The sequence below is a fragment of the Ostrea edulis genome, chromosome 4, assembly GCF_947568905.1.
Source record: "Ostrea edulis chromosome 4, xbOstEdul1.1, whole genome shotgun sequence".
In the NCBI taxonomy this organism is placed as follows: Eukaryota; Metazoa; Mollusca; class Bivalvia; order Ostreida; family Ostreidae; genus Ostrea; species Ostrea edulis.
In genome coordinates this window covers 10,434,127-10,460,737 of record NC_079167.1, presented here as the reverse complement: position 1 = coordinate 10,460,737, position 26,611 = coordinate 10,434,127, and the positions used below count along the sequence as shown (strand labels likewise).

General features: G+C 35.7%; 1 protein-coding gene and 1 long non-coding RNA gene across 2 annotated transcripts; one reads left to right on the top strand and one right to left on the bottom strand.

Annotated features, from left to right (window-relative positions):
* Window positions 1–84: 84 nt before the first annotated feature.
* LOC125671670 (uncharacterized) lies at window positions 85–15,080 on the top strand. Its single transcript, XM_048907517.2, has 5 exons — window positions 85–260; window positions 11,579–11,810; window positions 12,122–12,297; window positions 12,848–12,954; window positions 14,603–15,080. Exons 1-5 carry the CDS (start codon window positions 135–137, stop codon window positions 14,814–14,816), a joined length of 855 nt encoding a protein of 284 aa, XP_048763474.1. The 5' UTR covers window positions 85–134; the 3' UTR covers window positions 14,817–15,080.
* Window positions 15,081–16,294: 1,214 nt separating this feature from the next.
* On the bottom strand, window positions 16,295–25,084 carry LOC125671674 (uncharacterized). The gene is made up of 5 exons (XR_008802213.1): window positions 24,812–25,084; window positions 24,454–24,603; window positions 18,015–23,941; window positions 17,617–17,766; window positions 16,295–16,716 (listed from the first exon to the last, which is right to left on the bottom strand). It is a non-coding gene; the product is annotated as an uncharacterized LOC125671674 (long non-coding RNA).
* Window positions 25,085–26,611: the final 1,527 nt, after the last annotated feature.

Here is a 26,611-nt window from a genome sequence, read left to right as displayed (position 1 = left end):
TCGATGATAGTTTCAGCAATGGATCCAGAATCACAAACACCCACACTTATCCTGAAGTGTGTGCATACGGTAGGTAGCATTTTTGATGATGGAGCATTGAGTCAGGCGCTTCTAGGGCCGAGATTATCTGATGGATGGTGTCTAAGTTTGTCAGGAAAAACAAGCTTCAAAAGACGACACATTATTGCCGTCCCGGGGCAAGACTCAGCCATTGCAGCGTGTGCATATACAACAGACGAAGATTTTATCTAAATATCAAGGTATATTTTTGTATTAATATTTTGTGGTTATACTACATGATAATGTCTTTTTGATAATAGTAATGTAGTCGATCTTATTTTGAAATGTCTAGCTTAAATTATATATTTTTTAGTGGAGCCTATGCGAATGGCTAAATTCGGGTCGCTTTTTCTCATCGAAATTTTGAATGAAAATTAATGGCATATTATGCTTCATATTTACGAGAATCATCTCCCCTAAAATGCACGGTGCGCAGAATATTTTTCTTTTGCGTAGTATTTTATGGAATTCGATACACAACAGCTACCTTTCATTGCTTCCTGCCACTGTTTTCTGCTTCCTGCCACTGTTTTCTGCTTCCTGCCACTGCCTACTGCTTCCTGTCACTGCCTACTGCTTCCTGTCATTGCCTACTGCTTCCTGTCACTGCCTACTGCTTCCTGTAACTGCTCACTGCTTCCTGTCATTTCCTACTGCTTCCTGTCATTGTCTACTGCTTTCTGTCACTGCCTACTGCCACAACGGCGTAATAAACGGGGGGCACAAATACTTTTTTGAAGTATAGAATATCGATTCAATGACACGTATTTGATGCGTATTAATTTAGTATCATTCCAAACATAATACTTGCATTGCAATACCGAACTAATGAAGTAAATTGTACAAAACAGGCAGAAGAAATCAATTTCATCTTCACATTCAATTGTGTATGTGAAAATCCTGATACATGTATATTCAAAAGTCAGTTTAAAATAAACTTAATCCGTAGTTTGAATTGCGAAATAAGAAGTAAAGGAATAAGATGAAGGGGAGAAATTAATAAACTTCAAGAAAAGCAACAATAATGATAACAAAACGGACATTAATCGTGAAGTTCAGTGTTAACGATAAAGGGGGAGCTTAAACATGTTGTGAACATCGTTGACTGAAACAACGGTACCAACTGAAAGTGAATATGCAGATGTTTTTTAAAGAGGGGGAATATAGCAAAGTTTTATGAAAGAATTACATGGGATGCTCTATTTTTGAAAATTAATGTATCGCATCTCTTTTTCTTCAATATTTTACCATCTTCAGTGACTGACAATGTTTAAAAAGAATTTTAAAAAATCTTGCCTTTTTAAAAGTTTAAAAATCTTTCAAATCTATCTTTTGATTTTGTATCACATCTTTCCACTTTCTAGTAAATACAAAACATACATATATCTAATATTCATGCTACATTTGTACGAGTATTTGAAAGAAGACATATGTATGGAAGCCTGATGCTTACTATGGAATTCCATACAAATGGCAGTGACAACTAACAGTAGATAGTGACAGTTAGCAATAATCAGTGGCAGTAAGTAATAGACAATAACAATAGACAGTGACAGTAGGCAGTGACAATAGACAATGACAGTAGACAATGACAGTAGGCAGTGACAGTAGAAAATGACAGTAGACAATGATAATAGACAATGATAGTAGGCAGTGACAATAGACAATGACAGTAGACAATGATAGTAGACGGTGACTGTAGACAGTGATAGTAGACAATGATAGTAGACAGTGACAATAGACAGTGACAGTAGGCAGTGACAGTAGACAATGATAGTAGACAGTGATAGTAGACAATGATAGTAGACAGTGACAGTAGACAGTGATAGTAGACAGTGACAGTAGACAATGATAGTAGACAATGATAATAGACAATGATAGTAGGCAGTGACAATAGACAGTGACAGTAGACAGTGACAATAGACAATGATAGTAGACGGTGACTGTAGACAGTGATAATAGACAATGATAGTAGACAGTGACAGTAGACAATGATAGTAGACAATGATAGTAGGCAGTGACAATAGACAATGATAGTAGGCAGTGACAATAGACAGTGACAGTAGACAGTGACAGTAGACAATGATAGTAGACGGTGACTGTAGACAGTGATAGTAGACAATGATAGTAGACAATGACAGTAGACAATGATAGTAGACAATGATAGTAGACAGTGACAATAGACAATGATAGTAGACAGTGACAGTAGACAATGATAGTAGACAATGATAGTAGGCAGTGACAATAGACAATGATAGTAGGCAGTGACAATAGACAGTGACAGTAGACAGTGACAGTAGACAATGATAGTAGACGGTGACTGTAGACAGTGATAGTAGACAATGATAGTAGACAGTGACAGTAGACAATGATAGTAGACAATGATAGTAGACAATGATAGTAGACAATGATAGTAGACAGTGATAATATACAATGATAGTAGGCAGTGACAGTAGACAATGATAGTAGACAGTGATAGTAGACAATGATAGTAGACAGTGACAGTAGACAGTGATAGTAGACAATGATAGTAGACAGTGACAGTAGACAATGATAGTAGACAATGATAATAGACAATGATAGTAGGCAGTGACAATAGACAATGACAGTAGGCAGTGACAGTAGACAATGATAGTAGACGGTGACTGTAGACAGTGATAGTAGACAATGATAGTAGACAGTGACAGTAGACAATGATAGTAGACAATGATAGTAGACAATGATAGTAGACAATGATAGTAGACAGTGATAATAGACAATGATAGTAGACAGTGATAGTAGACAATGATAGTAGACAGTGACAGTAGACAGTGATAGTAGACAATGATAGTAGACAATGATAGTAGACAATGATAATAGACAATGATAGTAGACAATGATAGTAGACAGTGACAGTAGACAATGATAGTAGACGGTGACTGTAGACAGTGACAGTAGACAATGATAGTAGGCAGTGACAATAGACAGTGACAGTAGGCAGTGACAGTAGACAATGATAGTAGACAATGATAGTAGACAGTGACAGTAGACAATGATAGTAGACGGTGACTGTAGACAGTGACAGTAGACAATGATAGTAGGCAGTGACAATAGACAGTGACAATAGACAGTGACAGTAGACAGTGACAATAGACAATGACAGTAGACAATGATAGTAGACAATGATAGTAGACAGTGACAGTAGACAGTGATAGTAGACAGTGACAGTAGACAATGATAGTAGACAATGATAATAGACAATGACAGTAGACAATGATAGTAGGCAGTGACAATAGACAATGATAGTAGACAGTGACAGTAGACAATGATAGTAGACAATGATAGTAGGCAGTGACAATAGACAATGATAGTAGACAGTGACAGTAGACAATGATAGTAGACAATGATAGTAGGCAGTGACAATAGACAGTGACAGTAGACAGTGACAATAGACAATGATAGTAGACGGTGACTGTAGACAGTGATAGTAGACAATGATAGTAGACAGTGACAGTAGACAATGATAGTAGACAATGATAGTAGGCAGTGACAATAGACAATGATAGTAGACAGTGACAGTAGACAATGATAGTAGACAATGATAGTAGGCAGTGACAATAGACAGTGACAGTAGACAGTGACAGTAGACAATGATAGTAGACGGTGACTGTAGACAGTGATAGTAGACAATGATAGTAGACAGTGACAGTAGACAATGATAGTAGACAATGATAGTAGACAATGATAGTAGACAATGATAGTAGACAGTGATAATATACAATGATAGTAGGCAGTGACAGTAGACAATGATAGTAGACAGTGATAGTAGACAATGATAGTAGACAGTGACAGTAGACAGTGATAGTAGACAATGATAGTAGACAGTGACAGTAGACAATGATAGTAGACAATGATAATAGACAATGATAGTAGACAGTGACAGTAGACAATGATAGTAGACAATGATAGTAGACAATGATAGTAGACAGTGACAATAGACAGTGACAGTAGACAGTGACAATAGACAGTGACAGTAGACAATGATAGTAGACAATGATAATAGACAATGATAGTAGACAGTGACAGTAGACAATGATAGTAGACAATGATAGTAGACAATGATAGTAGACAATGATAGTAGGCAGTGACAATAGACAGTGACAGTAGACAGTGACAATAGACAATGATAGTAGACGGTGACTGTAGACAGTGATAGTAGACAATGATAGTAGGCAGTGACAATAGACAATGATAGTAGACAGTGACAGTAGACAATGATAGTAGACAATGATAGTAGGCAGTGACAATAGACAATGATAGTAGGCAGTGACAATAGACAGTGACAGTAGACAGTGACAGTAGACAATGATAGTAGACAGTGACAGTAGACAATGATAGTAGACAATGATAATAGACAATGATAGTAGGCAGTGACAATAGACAATGACAGTAGGCAGTGACAGTAGACAATGATAGTAGACGGTGACTGTAGACAGTGATAGTAGACAATGATAGTAGACAGTGACAGTAGACAATGATAGTAGACAATGATAGTAGACAATGATAGTAGACAATGATAGTAGACAGTGATAATAGACAATGATAGTAGACAGTGATAGTAGACAATGATAGTAGACAGTGACAGTAGACAATGACAGTAGACAGTGACAGTAGGCAGTGACAATAGACAATGATAGTAGGCAGTGACAATAGACAGTGACAGTAGGCAGTGACAGTAGACAATGATAGTAGACAGTGATAGTAGACAATGATAGTAGACAGTGACAGTAGACAGTGATAGTAGACAGTGACAGTAGACAATGATAGTAGACAATGATAATAGACAATGACAGTAGACAATGATAGTAGGCAGTGACAATAGACAATGATAGTAGACAGTGACAGTAGACAATGATAGTAGACAATGATAGTAGGCAGTGACAATAGACAATGATAGTAGACAGTGACAGTAGACAATGATAGTAGACAATGATAGTAGGCAGTGACAATAGACAGTGACAGTAGACAGTGACAATAGACAATGATAGTAGACGGTGACTGTAGACAGTGATAGTAGACAATGATAGTAGACAGTGACAGTAGACAATGATAGTAGACAATGATAGTAGGCAGTGACAATAGACAATGATAGTAGACAGTGACAGTAGACAATGATAGTAGACAATGATAGTAGGCAGTGACAATAGACAATGATAGTAGGCAGTGACAATAGACAGTGACAGTAGACAGTGACAGTAGACAATGATAGTAGACGGTGATAGTAGACAATGATAGTAGACAGTGACAGTAGACAGTGATAGTAGACAATGATAGTAGACAGTGACAGTAGACAGTGATAGTAGACAGTGATAATATACAATGATAGTAGACAGTGACAGTAGACGGTGATAGTAGACAATGATAGTAGACGGTGACTGTAGACAGTGATAGTAGACAATGATAGTAGACAGTGACAGTAGACAGTGATAGTAGACAATGATAGTAGACAGTGACAGTAGACAATGATAGTAGACAATGATAGTAGACAATGATAGTAGACAATGATAGTAGACAGTGATAATATACAATGATAGTAGGCAGTGACAGTAGACAATGATAGTAGACAGTGATAGTAGACAATGATAGTAGACAGTGACAGTAGACAGTGATAGTAGACAATGATAGTAGACAGTGACAGTAGACAATGATAGTAGACAATGATAATAGACAATGATAGTAGGCAGTGACAATAGACAATGACAGTAGGCAGTGACAGTAGACAATGATAGTAGACGGTGACTGTAGACAGTGATAGTAGACAATGATAGTAGACAGTGACAGTAGACAATGATAGTAGACAATGATAGTAGACAATGATAGTAGACAATGATAGTAGACAGTGATAATAGACAATGATAGTAGACAGTGATAGTAGACAATGATAGTAGACAGTGACAGTAGACAGTGATAGTAGACAATGATAGTAGACAGTGACAGTAGACAATGATAGTAGACAATGATAATAGACAATGATAGTAGGCAGTGACAATAGACAGTGACAGTAGACAGTGACAATAGACAATGACAGTAGACAGTGATAATATACAATGATAGTAGACAGTGATAATAGACAATGATAGTAGACAGTGATAGTAGACAATGATAGTAGACAATGATAGTAGACGGTGACTGTAGACAGTGATAGTAGACAATGATAGTAGACAGTGACAGTAGACAATGATAGTAGACAATGATAGTAGGCAGTGACAATAGACAATGATAGTAGACAGTGACAGTAGACAATGATAGTAGACAATGATAGTAGGCAGTGACAATAGACAATGATAGTAGACAGTGACAATAGACAATGATAGTAGGCAGTGACAGTAGACAATGATAGTAGACAGTGACAATAGACAATGATAGTAGACAATGATAGTAGACAGTGACAGTAGACAATGATAATAGACAATGATAGTAGACAATGATAGTAGGCAGTGACAATAGACAATGATAGTAGACAGTGATAATAGACAATGACAGTAGGCAGTGACAGTAGACAATGATAGTAGACGGTGACTGTAGACAGTGATAGTAGACAATGATAGTAGACAGTGACAGTAGACAATGATAATAGACAATGATAGTAGGCAGTGACAATAGACAGTGACAGTAGACAGTGACAATAGACAATGACAGTAGACAATGACAGTAGGCAGTGACAATAGACAATGACAGTAGACAGTGACAATAGACAATGACAGTAGACAGTGACAATAGACAATGATAGTAGACAGTGACAGTAGACAATGATAGTAGACAGTGACACTAGACAGTGACAATAGACAATGACAATAGACAATGACAGTAGACAGTGACAGTAGACAATGATAGTAGACAATGATAGTAGACAGTGACAATAGACAGTGACAGTAGACAGTGACAGTAAACGATGATAGTAGACAGTGACAGTAGACAATGATAGTAGACAGTGACAATAGACAATGATAGTAGACAGTGATAATATACAATGATAGTAGGCAGTGACAATAGACAGTGACAGTAGACAGTGACAATAGACAATGACAGTAGACAATGATAGTAGACAATGATAGTAGGCAGTGACAATAGACAATGACAGTAGACAGTGACAGTAGACAATGATAGTAGACAGTGACAATAGACAGTGACAGTAGACAGTGACAGTAGACAGTGACAGTAGACAATGACAGTAGACAGTGACAGTAGACAGTGACAGTAGACAATGATAGTAGACAATGATAGTAGACAATGATAGTAGACAATGATAGTAGGCAGTGACAATAGACAATGATAGTAGGCAGTGACAATAGACAGTGACAGTAGACAGTGACAATAGACAATGACAGTAGGCAGTGACAGTAGACAATGATAGTAGACGGTGACTGTAGACAGTGATAGTAGACAATGATAGTAGACAGTGACAGTAGACAATGATAATAGACAATGATAGTAGGCAGTGACAATAGACAGTGACAGTAGACAGTGACAATAGACAATGACAGTAGACAATGACAGTAGGCAGTGACAATAGACAATGACAGTAGACAGTGACAATAGACAATGACAGTAGACAGTGACAATAGACAATGATAGTAGACAGTGACAGTAGACAATGATAGTAGACAGTGACACTAGACAGTGACAATAGACAATGACAATAGACAATGACAGTAGACAGTGACAGTAGACAATGATAGTAGACAATGATAGTAGACAGTGACAATAGACAGTGACAGTAGACAGTGACACTAGACAGTGATAGTAGACAGTGACAATAGACAGTGACAATAGACAATAATAGTAGGAAGTGACAATAGACAATGACAGTAGACAGTGACAATAGACAATGACAGTAGACAATGACAGTAGACAATGATAGTAGACAATGATAGTAGACAATGATAATAGACAATGATAGTAGGCAGTGACAATAGACAGTGACAGTAGACAGTGACACTAGACAGTGATAGTAGACAGTGACAATAGACAGTGACAATAGACAATAATAGTAGGAAGTGACAATAGACAATGACAGTAGACAGTGACAATAGACAATGACAGTAGACAATGACAGTAGACAATGATAGTAGACAATGATAGTAGGCAGTGACAATAGACAATGACAGTAGACAGTGACAGTAGACAATGATAGTAGACAGTGACAATAGACAGTGATAGTAGACAGTGACACTAGACAGTGACAATAGACAATGACAATAGACAATGACAGTAGACAGTGACAGTAGACAATGATAGTAGACAGTGACAATAGACAGTGACAATAGACAATAATAGTAGGAAGTGACAATAGACAATGACAGTAGACAGTGACAATAGACAATGACAGTAGAAAGTGACAGTAGACAATGATAGTAGACAGTGACAATAGACAATGACAGTAGACAGTGACAGTAGACAATGATAGTAGACAATGATAGTAGGCAGTGACAATAGACAATGATAGTAGGCAGTGACAATAGACAGTGACAGTAGACAGTGACAGTAGACAATGATAGTAGACGGTGATAGTAGACAATGATAGTAGACAGTGACAGTAGACAGTGATAGTAGACAATGATAGTAGACAGTGACAGTAGACAGTGATAGTAGACAGTGATAATATACAATGATAGTAGACAGTGACAGTAGACGGTGATAGTAGACAATGATAGTAGACGGTGACTGTAGACAGTGATAGTAGACAATGATAGTAGACAGTGACAGTAGACAGTGATAGTAGACAATGATAGTAGACAGTGACAGTAGACAATGATAGTAGACAATGATAGTAGACAATGATAGTAGACAATGATAGTAGACAGTGATAATATACAATGATAGTAGGCAGTGACAGTAGACAATGATAGTAGACAGTGATAGTAGACAATGATAGTAGACAGTGACAGTAGACAGTGATAGTAGACAATGATAGTAGACAGTGACAGTAGACAATGATAGTAGACAATGATAATAGACAATGATAGTAGGCAGTGACAATAGACAATGACAGTAGGCAGTGACAGTAGACAATGATAGTAGACGGTGACTGTAGACAGTGATAGTAGACAATGATAGTAGACAGTGACAGTAGACAATGATAGTAGACAATGATAGTAGACAATGATAGTAGACAATGATAGTAGACAGTGATAATAGACAATGATAGTAGACAGTGATAGTAGACAATGATAGTAGACAGTGACAGTAGACAGTGATAGTAGACAATGATAGTAGACAGTGACAGTAGACAATGATAGTAGACAATGATAATAGACAATGATAGTAGGCAGTGACAATAGACAGTGACAGTAGACAGTGACAATAGACAATGACAGTAGACAGTGATAATATACAATGATAGTAGACAGTGATAATAGACAATGATAGTAGACAGTGATAGTAGACAATGATAGTAGACAATGATAGTAGACGGTGACTGTAGACAGTGATAGTAGACAATGATAGTAGACAGTGACAGTAGACAATGATAGTAGACAATGATAGTAGGCAGTGACAATAGACAATGATAGTAGACAGTGACAGTAGACAATGATAGTAGACAATGATAGTAGGCAGTGACAATAGACAATGATAGTAGACAGTGACAATAGACAATGACAGTAGACAGTGACAGTAGACAATGATAGTAGACAGTGACAATAGACAATGATAGTAGACAGTGATAATATACAATGATAGTAGGCAGTGACAATAGACAGTGACAGTAGACAGTGACAATAGACAATGACAGTAGACAATGATAGTAGACAATGATAGTAGGCAGTGACAATAGACAATGACAGTAGACAGTGACAGTAGACAATGATAGTAGACAGTGACAATAGACAGTGATAGTAGACAGTGACACTAGACAGTGACAATAGACAATGACAATAGACAATGACAGTAGACAGTGACAGTAGACAATGATAGTAGACAATGATAGTAGACAATGATAGTAGACAATGATAGTAGGCAGTGACAATAGACAGTGACAGTAGACAGTGACAATAGACAATGACAGTAGGCAGTGACAGTAGACAATGATAGTAGACGGTGACTGTAGACAGTGATAGTAGACAATGATAGTAGACAGTGACAGTAGACAATGATAATAGACAATGATAGTAGGCAGTGACAATAGACAGTGACAGTAGACAGTGACAATAGACAATGACAGTAGACAATGACAGTAGGCAGTGACAATAGACAATGACAGTAGACAGTGACAATAGACAATGACAGTAGACAGTGACAATAGACAATGATAGTAGACAGTGACAGTAGACAATGATAGTAGACAGTGACACTAGACAGTGACAATAGACAATGACAATAGACAATGACAGTAGACAGTGACAGTAGACAATGATAGTAGACAATGATAGTAGACAGTGACAATAGACAGTGACAGTAGACAGTGACAGTAAACGATGATAGTAGACAGTGACAGTAGACAATGATAGTAGACAGTGACAATAGACAATGATAGTAGACAATGATAATATACAATGATAGTAGGCAGTGACAATAGACAATGATAGTAGACAGTGATAATATACAATGATAGTAGGCAGTGACAATAGACAGTGACAGTAGACAGTGACAATAGACAATGACAGTAGACAATGATAGTAGACAATGATAGTAGGCAGTGACAATAGACAATGACAGTAGACAGTGACAATAGACAATGATAGTAGACAGTGATAATATACAATGATAGTAGACAGTGACAGTAGACAGTGACACTAGACAGTGACAATAGACAATGACAATAGACAATGACAGTAGACAGTGACAGTAGACAATGATAGTAGACAGTGACAATAGACAGTGACAATAGACAATAATAGTAGGAAGTGACAATAGACAATGACAGTAGACAGTGACAATAGACAATGACAGTAGAAAGTGACAGTAGACAATGATAGTAGACAGTGACAATAGACAGTAAGTAGTGACAGTAAGCAATAGACATTGACATCAAACAGTGGACAGGGGCATTAAACATTAGACAATGGCAATAGACAGTGACAGTAAGAAATATTACCTACTCTTTTTCTGTTTCCGACTTTAATTGACAGAGAAAGGTACACAAAATGAGCAGCGGTGAAGCAGTTCATCACGTGATTTACTTTTAACCGATCACGTGACGAACTGTTTCCCAGTAACGTGGCGAACTGTTTCCCAATAACGTCAGAAACTATTACCCGATCAGCAGATTAGGTAATAAAACAATAATAATTATTATTCATGCCTACTAGGGAAACAGTAAAAAAAACAACCAATTGCCTTTAGGTAGCGACGAAAACAGTAAACAGAGGCAATAGACATTGGCAGTAGGCAGTAGGCAGTAGACAGTGGCAATAGAAAGTGGCAGTAAATAATAGACAGTGGTAGTAAGACACAGCAATTGACTGTTGTTTATAAAATGCCGTAGTATTTATGCCTTTGTTTGTTGACTGTACATTGACTATGAGCGACCCCTTTACAGATGGATTTCTGGTTGTTATGCTGTGCCTCGTCACTTCTACTTTCTCTCCCCTTTGTACATTCTTTGAAGCCTGTGGATAAGCACCCATTCTATTTGAACACACGCGAGTGCATGGACATGTTCCCAGAAACCTTGGCCGAGGATTCTACTAATGCCCAGATGTTGAAGTCTCAGGAACCATTCGACATCCATATCAGTAACAATGAATATAATGAAGATTCCATCATAAAAGGTAAACAAGGCTTTTATTACAATTTATACCTTATATGTTGGGCCTCTGAAACATTGGAGTAACGCAAGGGAGATTGTAGACTACACAGGACACATGGCAGTCCTAAGTCCTAGGATAAATTACCATTTTATGTCAGAAACGACAGCTCGTTAGGAGCCTGGAGAACGGACTACAGAAAAATAACAGCGAGAGGACGAAATAAATGAAACTCGACCCCGTTAGTAAAATACGCCTGTTTCAGTCTATGTATCTTGGTATTAGCACGAGGATTTGTGTTTGCTGATTTAATCATGTATTAAAACATATTTCAGTTAAGATATTTACCAAGAAGCCGTTCCAGTCTGACTACTCAATCAAAGGCGCTCTGTTGCAGGCAAGGATAGCAAATTGTCAGGACAAAGACCACCAGACAGCGATAGGGATATTTCAGCAAAAACCCAAAGGCTCATTCCTGCAAACAGTCCATTGCGAAAATTCTCTAGCAAATGTGAGTTGTTTAAACACGGGGAAAAATCTTTAAATCTACGTACACTTGGCTTTTAAAATGAGAATTTTTATGATTTCAAAGGATATAAAAGACTTTAGACGTTTCGCACTGTATCCTACCTTGTAGCATTTCTACAAATTCCGCTAAAATCAAGGTCTTTCATAGCTTTAAGGTGGCTCACTACACCTTGACAGAGTTTATAAAATCAGCAAGAAATGATTTAATCATGAAAGATATGTAAAAAGTACATATATGTCAAAATGGCAAAAATATGCAATTTTGGAAAAAAAAGCATGATTAAAAAAAAATATTTCAATAAATAACACAAAAGACACTGGCGGTTTGAACTCGGGATATACAGGCCAGTAACCCGATACCTTATCCACTGAGCTACATAGATAGAAAGCAATCAATGCAAGTAATTTCACAAAACATTTTGAATCGCCATCTTGTGACGTAAAGTCATAAAATGTGCAAGTCTTGATGTAGTAAGCGACTTTAAATTAAATTTATAATAGAAATACAATACATTTAAAAATATGATTTACAGGGAGTTGCTATTGGCGTCTTAACAGAAGATAAACCCAATCCGTTGTTAGAAACTACCATAGACTGGTCACCGTCCTCTGGAAAGGATAACAGGACGCTTTACTTCGTGTAAGTATATCAAAACAAAGGATAACAGGACGCTTTACTTCGTGTAAGTATATCAAAACAAAGGATAACAGGACGCTTTACTTCGTGTAAGTATATCAAAACAAAGGAAAACGAAACCATTGACTTCACGTAAGTATGTCAAAACAAAGGAAAACGAAACGATTGACTTCACGTACAAGTATGTCAAAACAAAGGAAAACGAAACGATTGACTTTACGTAAGTGTATCAAAACAAAGGAAAACGAAACGATTGACTTCACGTAAGTATGTCATAACAAGAGAAAACGAAACAACTGACTTTACGTAAGTATATCAAAACAAAGGAAATCAAAACGATTGACTTCACGTAAGTATGTCAAAACAAAAGAAAACGAAACGATTGACTTCACGTAAGTATGTCAAAACAAAGGAAAACGAAACGATTAACCTCACGTAAGTATGTCAAAACAAGGGAAAACGAAACGATTGACTTCACGTAAGTATGTCAAAACAAGAGAAAACAAAACGATTGGCTTTACGTAAGTGTATCAAAACAAAGGAAAACGAAACGATTAACTTCACGTAAGTATGTCAAAACAAGAGAAAACAAAACGATTGACTTTATGTAAGTATGTCAAAACAAGAGAAAACAAAACGATTGACTTCACGTAAGTATGTCAAAACAAGAGAAAACAAAACGATTGACTTTACGTAAGTATGTCAAAACAAGAGAAAACAAAACGATTGACTTCACGTAAGTATGTCAAAACAAGAGAAAACAAAACGATTGGCTTTACGTAAGTGTATCAAAACAAAGGAAAACAAAGCGATTGACTTTACGTAAGTATGTCAAAACAAAAGAAAACAAAACGATTGGCTTTACGTAAGTGTATCAAAACAAAGGAAATCAAAACGATTGACTTCACGTAAGTATGTCAAAAGAAGAGAAAACAAAATGATTGACTTCACGTAAGTATGTCAAAACAAGAGAAAACAAAACGATTGATTTCACGTAAGTATATCAAAACAAGGGAAAACAAAACGATTGGCTTTACGTAAGTATGTCAATACAAAGGAAAACAAAACGATTGACTTTACGTAAGTATATCAAAACAAGAGAAAACAAAACGATTGACTTTACGTAAGTATATCAAAACAAGGGAAAACAAAACGATTGACTTTACGTAAGTATGTCAAAACAAGGGAAAGCAAAACGACTGGCTCTACGTAAGTATGTCAAAACAAGGGAAAACAAAACGATTGACTTTACGTAAGTATGTCAAAACAAGGGAAAGCAAAACGACTGGCTCTACGTAAGTATGTCAAAACAAGGGAAAACAAAACGATTGACTTTACGTAAGTATGTCAAAACAAGGGAAAACAAAACGATTGGCTTCACGTAAGTATGTCAAAACAAGGGAAAACAAAACGATTGGCTTTACGTAAGTATATCAAAACAAGGGAAAACAAATAGATTTACTATATGTAAGCATGTCAAAACAAAAAGGGGAAAGGGATGCTTTTTTCCCAAAGTATATCAAGATCAATGAATTGTAATTGATGAAGATGTATGCAAATTGTATGATTGCTATTGAAGAACCATCGAGATGATTAGTATTCTTATCATTCGATTATCTTAATTGTTGTTTGTTTTTCATGGGTTTTGCAGAGCCACAGTTTTGAGTACTAATGACACGTTCTTCACCGACATTACCAGCAAATTTCTGTACCACCATTCTCAGCGGGATAATCCGCCCCCAGCCGAGTACTGCCAGCTGAGGAAACTTCTACAGACTGGATCCGCCTCCGGTCTCAGGGGACCTGCAATCCTAGTCCTCACCCTCGTCTCCATTTTAATATTTTCATTTCAAAATTGTGATTGATTGTATATACTAGTACTGAAATATATAAGTCACCTCATGCAATTTGATCATAATCTTATATCAATCTTCTGAAGTTTCATTTCATAGTGGCACAATGATAACCAAAAGCTATAAAATGGGAGTTTGTAGTTATAAATAATTTTTCATATCTGCATGTTTCAATCGAGAATCGTCAACATATTTGATATGCACAATGTGTTTGACAAAGAGCTTCGCAAGTATGTATAATATCAGCAAACTTTGAATAAAATGATACACGATAACATGTTTCATGTTTTCTTCTAAATAACCTTGAGCTATTACATAAAATAATTTAGCTACTTGTTTTTGAGTATACACCGTATAGAGGGTTTTTGGTTGGTGTAAAATTTGGCGAATTTTAATTGATAAGGAATGTCAATAATTTTGACAGTAGTGAATTATGCAATTTAAATGTTAAGTATGTTTTAGTTTATTCCAACTAATCGAACAAACATCAACTAAATACAAACACGGTGTTCAGTTTGTGAAGCGCTCTGAAAGTGAAATGCACTTTTTATCTATACACAGTATTTACATTTTCAATGTTTTTCGCCTTTGATATTTTTACAAATTGTAATGTTGGCCATTTCCTCATGAATGCGCAGCAGTTGTGAACAGTGCGCGAACGAATCTTGATAAATATAGTACGTCTATTTTAACGGATGAAAATTCCAACAAAAAATGAAAGCAGAATGTAAATAAAAGGCATAAATTTCATCTTCAAAAGTATATTTAAGAAATAAATTTCAATTTTGAAATATACATGAGGGTATTAACTGCGATGCTTTACACCTGCAGACTTCATGAAGCGCTTCTAAAAAGTATACCGGTCGGCGTGAAGCGTTGCTGTTCAAACCCTCATGTATTTTCTAAAATGAAATTCAATTTTTATATTTGCATTCTATTTTCATTTCTGTCGGGAAATTCCCAGCTTTTATGTACTATACTTATCAAAATGCATTCGCACATCCTTCACATTTATGAGGAAATGGCTATCATTTCAATTGGTAAAGATATCGAAGGCAAAAACATTGGAAATGTAACTATATAAGTGTATGAACAGGTTGGCATACTTTTCATCTCCATGACGTATGCTGGCGAGGGGTGTCACGGTTTTCTTAATAGGTAATCAGTCTTTTTAAAAACATATCTACAGTAATCGTCCATTCTATAAAGTGAAACAGAATTCAAATACAAGTCTAGATAATACAAATAAAGGGTGGGGGGGGGGTTGAATTTACTGCATTATAAAACAAAAAAACACCACCACCACCCCCAAACAACTTTGAATGACTGTTACGATACTATCTACTGACTGTTGCAATACTATTTCCTAAACTTACATCGATCATTAAGAATCCGTGCAATGGATATCTAAATTCCGCCTGACTAAGTGTCAAGCGTTTTGAAAATATATGAACAGGTGTAAATAATCTCAAACCGTACAGACTAGTACTCCTCATAAAACATTTATCTACTACATTTGTATAACAGTCCAAACAAATTAGTACCTCATAAAACATTTATCTTCCACATTTATTTATGAATATAAAATGGCTTAGATTTGGTGATTACCATTTTGGCAATTTGGAAACTAGCGCCAAAATAGGTCGAAATTTGTGTGAATTTTTGGCCAATGTTGAACCTCGTCACTATTCATCGTTCTGAATTTTTGGAAGTTCCATATCTTCAGACATTTTTCGGTATCCGATACTTCCAAGGGGCCTACTGAAGCCATCAACGACAATAAGGACATATAAACAAACGCCGAGGAGAGCTAGAATTGCAGAATAAGGAAAACTCCCCAAGGAATTTGCTTTATCATAGTTCATGATGTACGTCACGACGAAATCTGCCACAATGGACAGCATCAACAGTCCTGCAAAGAAAGATAATCCTTTAACTCAGTCGTGCAGTGTGTGGATCCATAAGTTTAACTGACAGTTAACATCTAGTTATAACTGTATAAATGTAAGAGTTAATGACAAGTTATTATCTGTTATTTGAAGTTAACTTATCTTCGTGCAACTGGGTTCAGAACGAGAAAAGTTTATTATTAATGCGCTGATATTTTTAAAAATAATTATCAACTAATCATTCCCAAAATAATTAAACGATTAGGAAATACACATCTGAGCCCTGGGATTTAGCTCGGATGCTTATTTGGACTGACGTCTCGGAACAGTCCTTCATCATTCATGTCTGGAAATTCACATTCAACTTCGGTCGATTTTAGCGACACTGTCGTTCGCTTTGAACAATTAACTATATATATATATATATATATATATATATATATATATATATATATATATATATTCCCTTGTGGGATATATTTGGACTCTAGAATCTCTTATTTGCAAACAAAGTACCTTTATTATCATTTCGGGATAAATCACCAAATAAAAAAAATCATATAAAATATTTGAGAACTTGTATCACTCTTTCGATGGTGAAATCATACTTCACAAGAGGTGTTTTAACGACCCATGAAATAAAAATTTAGTGTAATGAGCTACCTTAACTTAATTTTTTGTAAAAGTTTTATGATATTAGGATCTTTCATTGATTGGAGGAATGTTTGAGATTTGAAGTGACCAAATACACATGTATAGACTTTCCAAAATAAAATTTTATATAACACAGGAAACACAAACATGGCTATCTTAAAAATGCATCTACACAAGGTGTGGGTCTCTTTTGAATAGACGTATTAATAACCGATATTTATAAATATAACTGGTAAAAAGTAAAAGATAATTACTAGAAATGTTTGTACCTGAAAAAGACAAAAGAAGAAGGACCCAGATGAGACGACGTCCATCCTGCTTACAGACTGCATTGACTGTCAGTACAATGGCACCAAGACTTAGGAGGAAAGACGTGATACATTTCCCTTGTGTCACTGCTAGTATTGGAATGAGGCTGTCTTACAGAATAAAAACACAATTTTTTTTTAAAAACACCTTCGCCTATCCCCCCCCCCCAAAAAAAAACAACAATAAAAAAAAAAAAAAAAAAAAAACAACAACAACAAAAAAAACCCCACCAAAACACAACAACAAACAAACAATCTTTGTCCTCAATAACGTAATGTGAAATCGAAAGGGGAAGTGTCTGCCAGAAATTACAAGGCTGAGATTGACGTGTTACTTGGGTATTCAAATAAAAAGGTACCTTTCGTATCACCGAAATACTGTTCTTGTAGAATCGGGTCGTAGAAAGTTTTATACCAGCATCCCATGCTGCTCGTGCAATTTTTGACGTAAAATAATGATGTTAATATTTCACTTGTACACGTGCTGTGCAGACACGGCTTCTGGGAGTGACTCCAGTACGGTAAGACAGCTCCGACAAAACTACAAGCAAATCCAAGGATGCTTAGAAGAGACCGAAACCTGTCATTCAGGAGAACCATCTTTGTCTTTCATAAGTATGCTGATTATACAATCAGCTCATTGTTTTACACAGCTGATAACAAAAAAATTACATTACCCCGTAATCTGTTTAGATAATGATAAGCTCCCGTAATCATCATTACTTTTTATGATTCATGGGCAAAGATTAAAAATAACAACAACAAAAATATAAATAAATAAAAAATCCAGAGTAGTTCCAGAATTGTAACTTCAGGGACAAAAATTCATTAAATTTTGTTATGAATCTATTATGATAAACACACTGAAAGACAGACGACGGAACAAATGACTTTCAAGCTCATGTGAGATGAAAGGAAGGTACGGGATGGGATATCTAGGAATGGGAAAACTAGCTATGAGAGAAATTCCATGTAATGAAAGGTAATCTAAGTAAAATTTCTCCCAAGCTGATGGGAAAATCCTATTCTGTAAACATTTTTCCTGAGAGTAATTTCGAGTCTGTTCTACTAGGATATGGGAAGATCCGACTCAATGCTACGGACATCGAACATGATAATTGATCAATCCCGAGAAACTACAATACCATTACTGCTTACTTTCTGTTCAAGATATATTACTCCATGGATTCGGGTCCGAGTCACACGAAATGACATGCTGGAAAAAGCAGGTGTTATAACATGGCTGGATTATCGATGAATATATATGGTGTAAAAGCAATCATATTGAAGGTAAAATGAATTTTTAAAAACTTATCCTTTTCTTAAAAACATTTTTAAAAAAAATTATATTCCTTAGCGTGCTCAGGGCTGCCTCCTCAGTCTATATATTATCATTAGGTCGTTCTACGATTGACATCATAAAGGAATAACTATTTTTGTTCTGTATGTAGGTCAAGCTAAAAGCCACATGTGTGTGCATGAAATGATATTGGTCAAGCGAAATGATCAGAATGAAATATAATTTTGCTACATGTGCATATATAAAGAAAAAATATATACTACACACCAAATGATAAAATCATTTGAACGAGTAATTTTGGCTTTAATCTAAATGAAAAGTTGAAAAGTTGAAGATAACGAACAGTGATTAATCTCGTAACTCCTATAAGCAATACAAAATTAAGAGTTGGGCAAACACGTACCACTGGATATACCTCGGGTGAGGAGTAAGCATCCCCTGTCGACCAGTCACGCCCACCAAGAGCCCTATATCTTGACCAGGAAAACGGAGTGATCCTTGTATAAAGAGTAGCCTAATAATTGGTACATGTATGAAACACTTCGGACAGCATTTGACCCAATGACAGGTTGTATTGTCAAACTAGATCGTTTTAACGACCGTAGAATTTGCGAAATGTTGATTTTAAACGAGACTGTTGAAACCCCTGTACCATCAACTTGTTTGTCAGTAGCCTGTCTCGATTTAAAAACTGATCATACGCAGAACAAGCTCTTACGTATCGAATCAGTAAAGAGACATAAACACCATGTGCAGATGATAATGGAATATTGCTATATAATTATGGGAAGTTGACGATGAAGAAGTTGAACTCATCCCGTTTGTCGTAAAGTCGAGTTGTTAGTTTATTCAATAAGATATCTAAGTACAAAGCAGATGTGGAAGACTCTGTGATGTCTTTTATTTCGAGTTCACCGGGATATATCGAATCGACATGTATTCTGAATGTTGAGTTGAAGGCCAAAGCAGGATATTTTTTCCTCTCATGAAGAAGCTTTTGAATATATTCTGCCTCAAAAGAATATAAAAACAGGTCAACTAACAAAGGAATACAATTCATGCCCATGCAAATACCATCAGACTGTTAGAAGACCTAATCACTAAAGACTAGGAAAATATTGTCAATGAGGAACTCCAGCATCTTATTAATATCAACTTCAGAGTACGTGTGCGTAGAATCAGAGTGGTGTTTAACAAAGTCATTTTTTAAATGACTGATCTTTTTCCTTTTTTATTGAAGAATCAAAGTTCTGCCTATGATGTCAAAAAATCTAGTCTTTGAATTATCGTGAGGAATGGTCGTGTAATATATATAAAATTGCATACATTTAATTTTTTTCATTATAATGAAAATCAATTTCACCAGATTTCTACGCGTTAGTTTCCCCGCAAAATCTTAAACCTATCGAAGAATTTCATTACTACACATACACACTCTTCATCTGACTGGCTTCTATATCGGAACATATATAATAGAAATATAAGTATTATCATTTTTCAAAGGATAAAAACATTTGAATGAATATATTTGACTTTAATTTGAATTAGATTTTAACCATTAAAATTCATGTTTTCGTTACTATGAGACATTAACGGCAAACTGACAACTCAGCTGTATGACAAACGGGATGATTTCAGCTTCTCCATCGTCAATTTCCCATATTTATGTAGCAATATTCCATTATCACCTGCATATGGTGTTTATATATCTCAACTGATTCGATATGCAAGAGCTTGTTCTGCGTATAGTCAGTAAGCTACTGACAAACAAGTTGATGGTACATGGGTTTCAACAGTCTCGATTGAAGTCAACATTTCGCAAATTCTATGGTCGTTATAACGATCTAGTTCGTCAATACAATCTAGCATTGGGTCAAATGCTGTCTGACGTGTTTCATACCGATTGTTAAGCCGTTCTTGGCTCACTGATTTTGACTGCGGATAAGGTCTCACGGCGGGTGTGACCGGTCAACAGGGGATTTTTACTCCTCTTAGGCACCTGATCCCACCTCTGGTGTATCCAGGGGTCCGTGTTTGCCCAACTATCTATTTTGTATTGCTTATAAAAGTTATGAGATTGATCACTGTTCGTTATCTTCACCTTGTATTCAACAAATTCCTACACGTTATTTCCCACGAAGTGCTTAATAAAAAAGACAGTGATAGGCCTATCGAGGAGACGCAACTACATGTAAGGTAATTATTCTTTTGTTGTGTTGTATGCCATTTATTAATTCATACTTTATTTCCCTCATGTGAGTATTATGCAATTATATTCAAATATACATAAAATGCATAGTAATGAATAATATATTGAAATATACACAACAGACATATAAATGACAAAGTGAAGAACAAAAATAAGGAAGGGAAATATTTACGAAGATATGAAGTTATGAATGAAGTTTATAACGGGTATGACTGACACTCTCTAGCAGATTTGAGTATCCAATTGTAGCATGTAATTGTGTTTCTTATATATAGCGAAAGTAAAACTGTTGAAGAAATCTCATGTTTGGTTCTAGAATCCATGTCACAGGCAATTATATCACTTGGGTTCGAATTTACTATCAAAAAGTACTCTATAATAGTAAATTCGAACCCAAGCGATATAACTTCCGGAGATCCGTGTAAAAGAATTGCGCCCTAAGAGAAAAAAAAATCATTATCAGTCATAGCACAGAGAGGAGTACATCGAGTTTGTTTGAGATTTCATCCGACCAGGTCATTCAAGGTCAGTTAGCAGGAACATGTAATGTTTGAAAATATCTAGAAAGATGGCATCACAGAATCAGCTGATATCTGGCGTTTGTTCAGGGGGATTAGCTATGAGTTAACAAATATTACTCAAGGTGATTTCATATGAATTTGGCGGAATAGTCCAAACGAAGCAGTGGTTCTGATGTTGGACGATAGACTGTAAGCGGTGAAATTCACCGTCGTTTATCATTCCGAGGTTCCGTTGTGTCGTATGTTGTGTAGACACTGCAGTTCTTACAATCTTCTACCATGCATGTTTCGATGGAAATAAACTGTTCATCAGCCAGGTTTGTAAGTAATCAGTAAGGTTGAATTGATGACATCAGGAATAAACCCTCATTGTTTATTAGAAATGTCCTCCAAGAATGAATGTCTAAGACGCGTCAAAAAGATCTTTGGAAGAAAACGAGGATCGATATCTCAAAGTCTTCAGAGAAACGTCTATTTCGATAAGAATCAAATTGAAGATACTTTAAATATCCGATCTTGTCGTTGTAGGAAGGGTTTGTGCATTTTTTACAAATACAATGTTGAAAAAACTTAAACCGTTGGCAGTCCATTGTAGTAAGGTTATTCCACAACTCACAACTGTAGAGAACGGTGGATAATACAACTGATTTATAATTTAAGGTGTGATCAAGTTAGTGGGTTAAGATAATTCGATCCTATATCGTTACATGTAATTGTGTAGTATGATTTTTGTCCCTTCCGGCATGCCGATAAAAGTATATCTGTGAGTGTAAGTTTATTATTGATAATGATTACCAGATGATTATAGGTGTCAGATCAAGAAATCGTGGTATCACCTAATTTTTTTTATATACACAATCCTTGTTAAATTTGTAACCTTTAACACAGAATTTTAGTTTGCACGATTTTTGGGAATTGAATGAAAAACGCCACTTCCTAGAGTATACACATGAAACATCAAGCATTTGTTGCAATACAACAGGTGTGATCCCGATACATGCGATACCGTCCGCTAGTGATGGACAGTTGCTGGTTATACTAAATATGCCAGTATTTATGCAAGAGTTTTCAAGGTTAACGATAAGTTCATTGATATGTATATACAAGACATAAAAACATGACAAGACCCTGTTTGTAAAACAATTGACCAAAGATTGCTTGTAATACCCATTTCATATCATTTCATAAAAAGACCAAAAAGTGTAGTTTTTAATCTATCGTGAGGAATGGTAATATAAATGAAATATGAATAAAATTGCAAGGATTATTTTTTTTTCGTCATTATAATGAAAATTAATTTCAGATTCTTACGCTTTATTTTCCTGCAAAATGTTTAACTTATCGAAGAGGTATTTCATTAATACACATACACACCCTTCATCTGGCAGGCTTCTATATCGGAATGAAATATAAACCCCCACATATAATAGAAATATAAGTAATATCATTTTTCAAAGGACAAGAACATTTGAATGAATATATTTGACTTTAATTCCAATTAAATTGCAACCATTAAGATTCATATTTTTGTTATTATGAAAATTAGATTCAACAGATTCCTACGCGTTACTTCCCACGAAGGTTTTAATAAAAAAAAGAAGACAGTGATAGGTCTATCAAGGAGACGCAACTAAGATTATCATTCTTTTGAAGTTTTGTATACCAGTATTCTAGATTAATTTTCTTAGAACAGAAAATATAATTCTGAATATAAACATATTCAAAAATATTCTAGAATATCGTAAACAATCTACATGTTCGCTTCTTCATCTCCATGGGCTCATTAGTTCAGTTTCTTTCTTAAGATTATTTCTCATGGCCTCAATTGAGAAAGGTAGCCTACCTAATCAATGGTATGATTAATTAATCAAAATATCGGCGTAAAGCTACACACTATCAAATTTCATGAAATTCTAAATCGAATATTATGGACAGGGGATTACCCTTATTGTTATTCATGTTTTGGTGTGAGCATAGACGTAAAGCAGAAGATCCCTTTCCTTTACGTCTATGGTGTGAGCCCTAGTCACTACTCGTCATTCTGAATTGTCCTATCGGTTCTGTCCGGGTCAGACATCCTGTGGTATCCTATATTTCCAGAGATACTTCTGAAGCCATCGATGACAACAAGGAAATGGGTAAAAAGACCTAAGAGAACCAATCCGGCGGAATAAGGACAGTTTCCCAAATAATTTTTATTATAGTTCATGATATACGTCACGACAAAATCTGCCACAATAGACAACATCAAAATCCCTGAAAAAAAAACCACCCAATTATCATTGGTATTCTTGTATCATTTAAATTACATGTACTTGTACTCATTCTTTCTTTTTTTTAAAGCATGCCTAAATTATTTGTGTAAAAATGAAATGACTCCATAATGGGAAGTTTGAAAAGTACAGTGGCGGATCTAGCGGGGGTTGAAAGTTCCCTTTTGGTAGAACAGTTAACAATGAAAAGTTTAGGGTTCTACTGTTCCATGTTGGGGACTACAAACCCATTCCTAGCCAGCAAAAGTATCATCTTAGGTCACACTTCCCCTCCCATGTTTGAATTTTTCTGGGGTACAATCTTTTCCAAAACAGAATTTCATTCTTCACAAAAAAGCATCATGATCTCAAATATAGTGCACATCCAACCCACGTGCATCGTCGGACCCATTAGTAGAAGAGGAGATAAGCCGTGGGTATCCGGAGATGACCCACGTGTGGTGTTCATATATTCACATAAATGTAAAACAGCAAAACCTACTAGAAATTGTATACCTGAAAAAGACAAGAGAAGGAAGACCCAGATGAGACGAGTCCTGTCCTGCTTACATACTGCATTGACTGTCATTACAGTGGCAACGAGACTTAGAAGTAGCGACATCAGACATTTCCCCTGTGTCACCGCCATCAATGGGAATAGACTGTCTGTAAGATAAACTAAGCAGAGTAAAAACAATTCTGTCATGGGTATTATCAGTATTCACGTCATCTACATTTTTGTTAAAGTTTATATCTATGATGGAAATGTGCTCGAATCACGAATAAACTAAACTAAACTAAAAAGAAAGCATCATTACGTACACAGCTAATAGTGAATGTATGCAAAATAAGGAAGGTGTGATAACTTCTTTACCTTTCGCACTACCGAAATACTGCTCTTGCTGAACTGGGTCGTAGAAGGTTTTATACCAGCATCCCATATTGACGGTGCAATTCTTGATGTATATCAGTGACGCAGATATTTGACTCGATGGTTCCTTGAATTGTCTCCAGTACGGAAGAAAAGTTCCAACAATGTAAAAAACAAACCCGGCGAAGGTTAGAAAGGATTGCAGAAAGAGGTTTAGGAGACCCATCTCTGTTTATCACGCAGCTATCGGAGTATAACTGTTTTATATTGTTGATAACAAACCTGCATATTTGCCAAATAATCTATCTTGATATAGATAATGACAAAAAAGCTACATCGTATGCATAAATGTATAAACTTCCTATTGTCGTCACGAACGGTTCTCTGCGAGGATTTGAGCTTTTGTAGAGGGACTGTAGGCTACATAATTATGTAGCTCGCAACGCTACGAATTTTCAGCAAACTCCATACATTTATCATCAGCAATGTTATCAATAGTCATCAGCAATGTTATCAATAGTCATCAGCAATGTTATCAATAGTCATCAGCAATGTTATCAATAGTCATCAGCAATGTTATCAATAGTCATCAGCAATGTTATCAATAGTCATCAGCAATGTTATCAATAGTCATCAGCAACGTACATGTAAATTTAACTATAAAAATCAAAATTTTCGTACACGGCTTCAAATGTTTCCTTGAAATACGTTATTTAAACGAAGTTTTATACGTTATGAGCGAAGTTTTAAATAAAAATATACAAATGAAATGGCGCCAAAACGTCTCCATAGTAGAATGATACACTCTCGATTTTACCCGGATCGCTGTATATGTGAGTGTAAGGAACGTTAACTCTGGGTAGAGATTGATTTTAACCAAAACTTCAAAATTTAACTTACATTTGTCAATACAATGTACATTGTATTTTAATAAGTGCACATGCAAGGTGATGGGTGATATTTGCGTGTGTTAAACGAAATACTTCGATTAATCAGAAAAAGGGCCTTTCATCAATCCCTGTGCATATAAAATCTGACATTTCCGGACAAAATTCCGCATCACACACATATAGCTAAGATTATATGATATGCCCGACAAATCATAAATTCAGTTGTGTGTTACCTTTTGTGTAGTACAAATAAGAGATAATGAAGTATATTTTTATTGACTCATGTGATCATTATAATTCGGATTTTTAAAGTTCATTTGATGTTTTTATCTAAAACAATAGTGACATGTACATAGTCGACTGTAAAATAAAACAATAGTGACATGTACATAGTCGACTGTAAAATAAAACAATAGTGACGTGTATATAGTCGCTTGGTACATGAGCCACAGTCATGTGAAATTGTTTGCAATACGACAAGGATGATAATTCTCGAACCAAAAAAAAAAAAAAGAAATTATATTTATATTAATAGCATGTAAAAGGTCTAGATAAGTATAACTAGGTGGGCGAACAGTCCCTCTGTACAGCGTGTCGAATGACAGTTCAATCGTTTGCGGTCCTGGTCAGACTGGGACGAACCGGGTAAAGGACTGAATTGGATCCAATAGAAATCGATCATATTTCCAAAAATCATCTTAAAATGAAGTTTGATAAATACCATGAACAGCAATGTTTTGGTGTATTCCCATATTAATGTTTACATATCCCACATAAACGTTTACATGTACATATGTGTAGCCTTTACGTTACGAAAGGGGATAGGCCTATCTCTATCTTTCCTACTTATAGACATCTCAAAATATTGGAAATTGTAATATAGCATACATGTACATTAGTCTACATAATTAAA

What these genes read in the sequence shown, in the direction of transcription:
- LOC125671670 (XM_048907517.2), top strand. Translation starts at nt 135, where the DNA reads ATGGTGTCTAAGTTTGTCAGGAAAAACAAGCTTCAAAAGACGACACAT. An exon ending in GCGAAAATTCTCTAGCAAAT is followed by an intron (nt 12,298 to 12,847) that starts GTGAGTTGTTTA and finishes TATGATTTACAG; the next exon opens with GGAGTTGCTATTGGCGTCTT. An exon ending in AACAGGACGCTTTACTTCGT is followed by an intron (nt 12,955 to 14,602) that starts GTAAGTATATCA and finishes TGGGTTTTGCAG; the next exon opens with AGCCACAGTTTTGAGTACTA.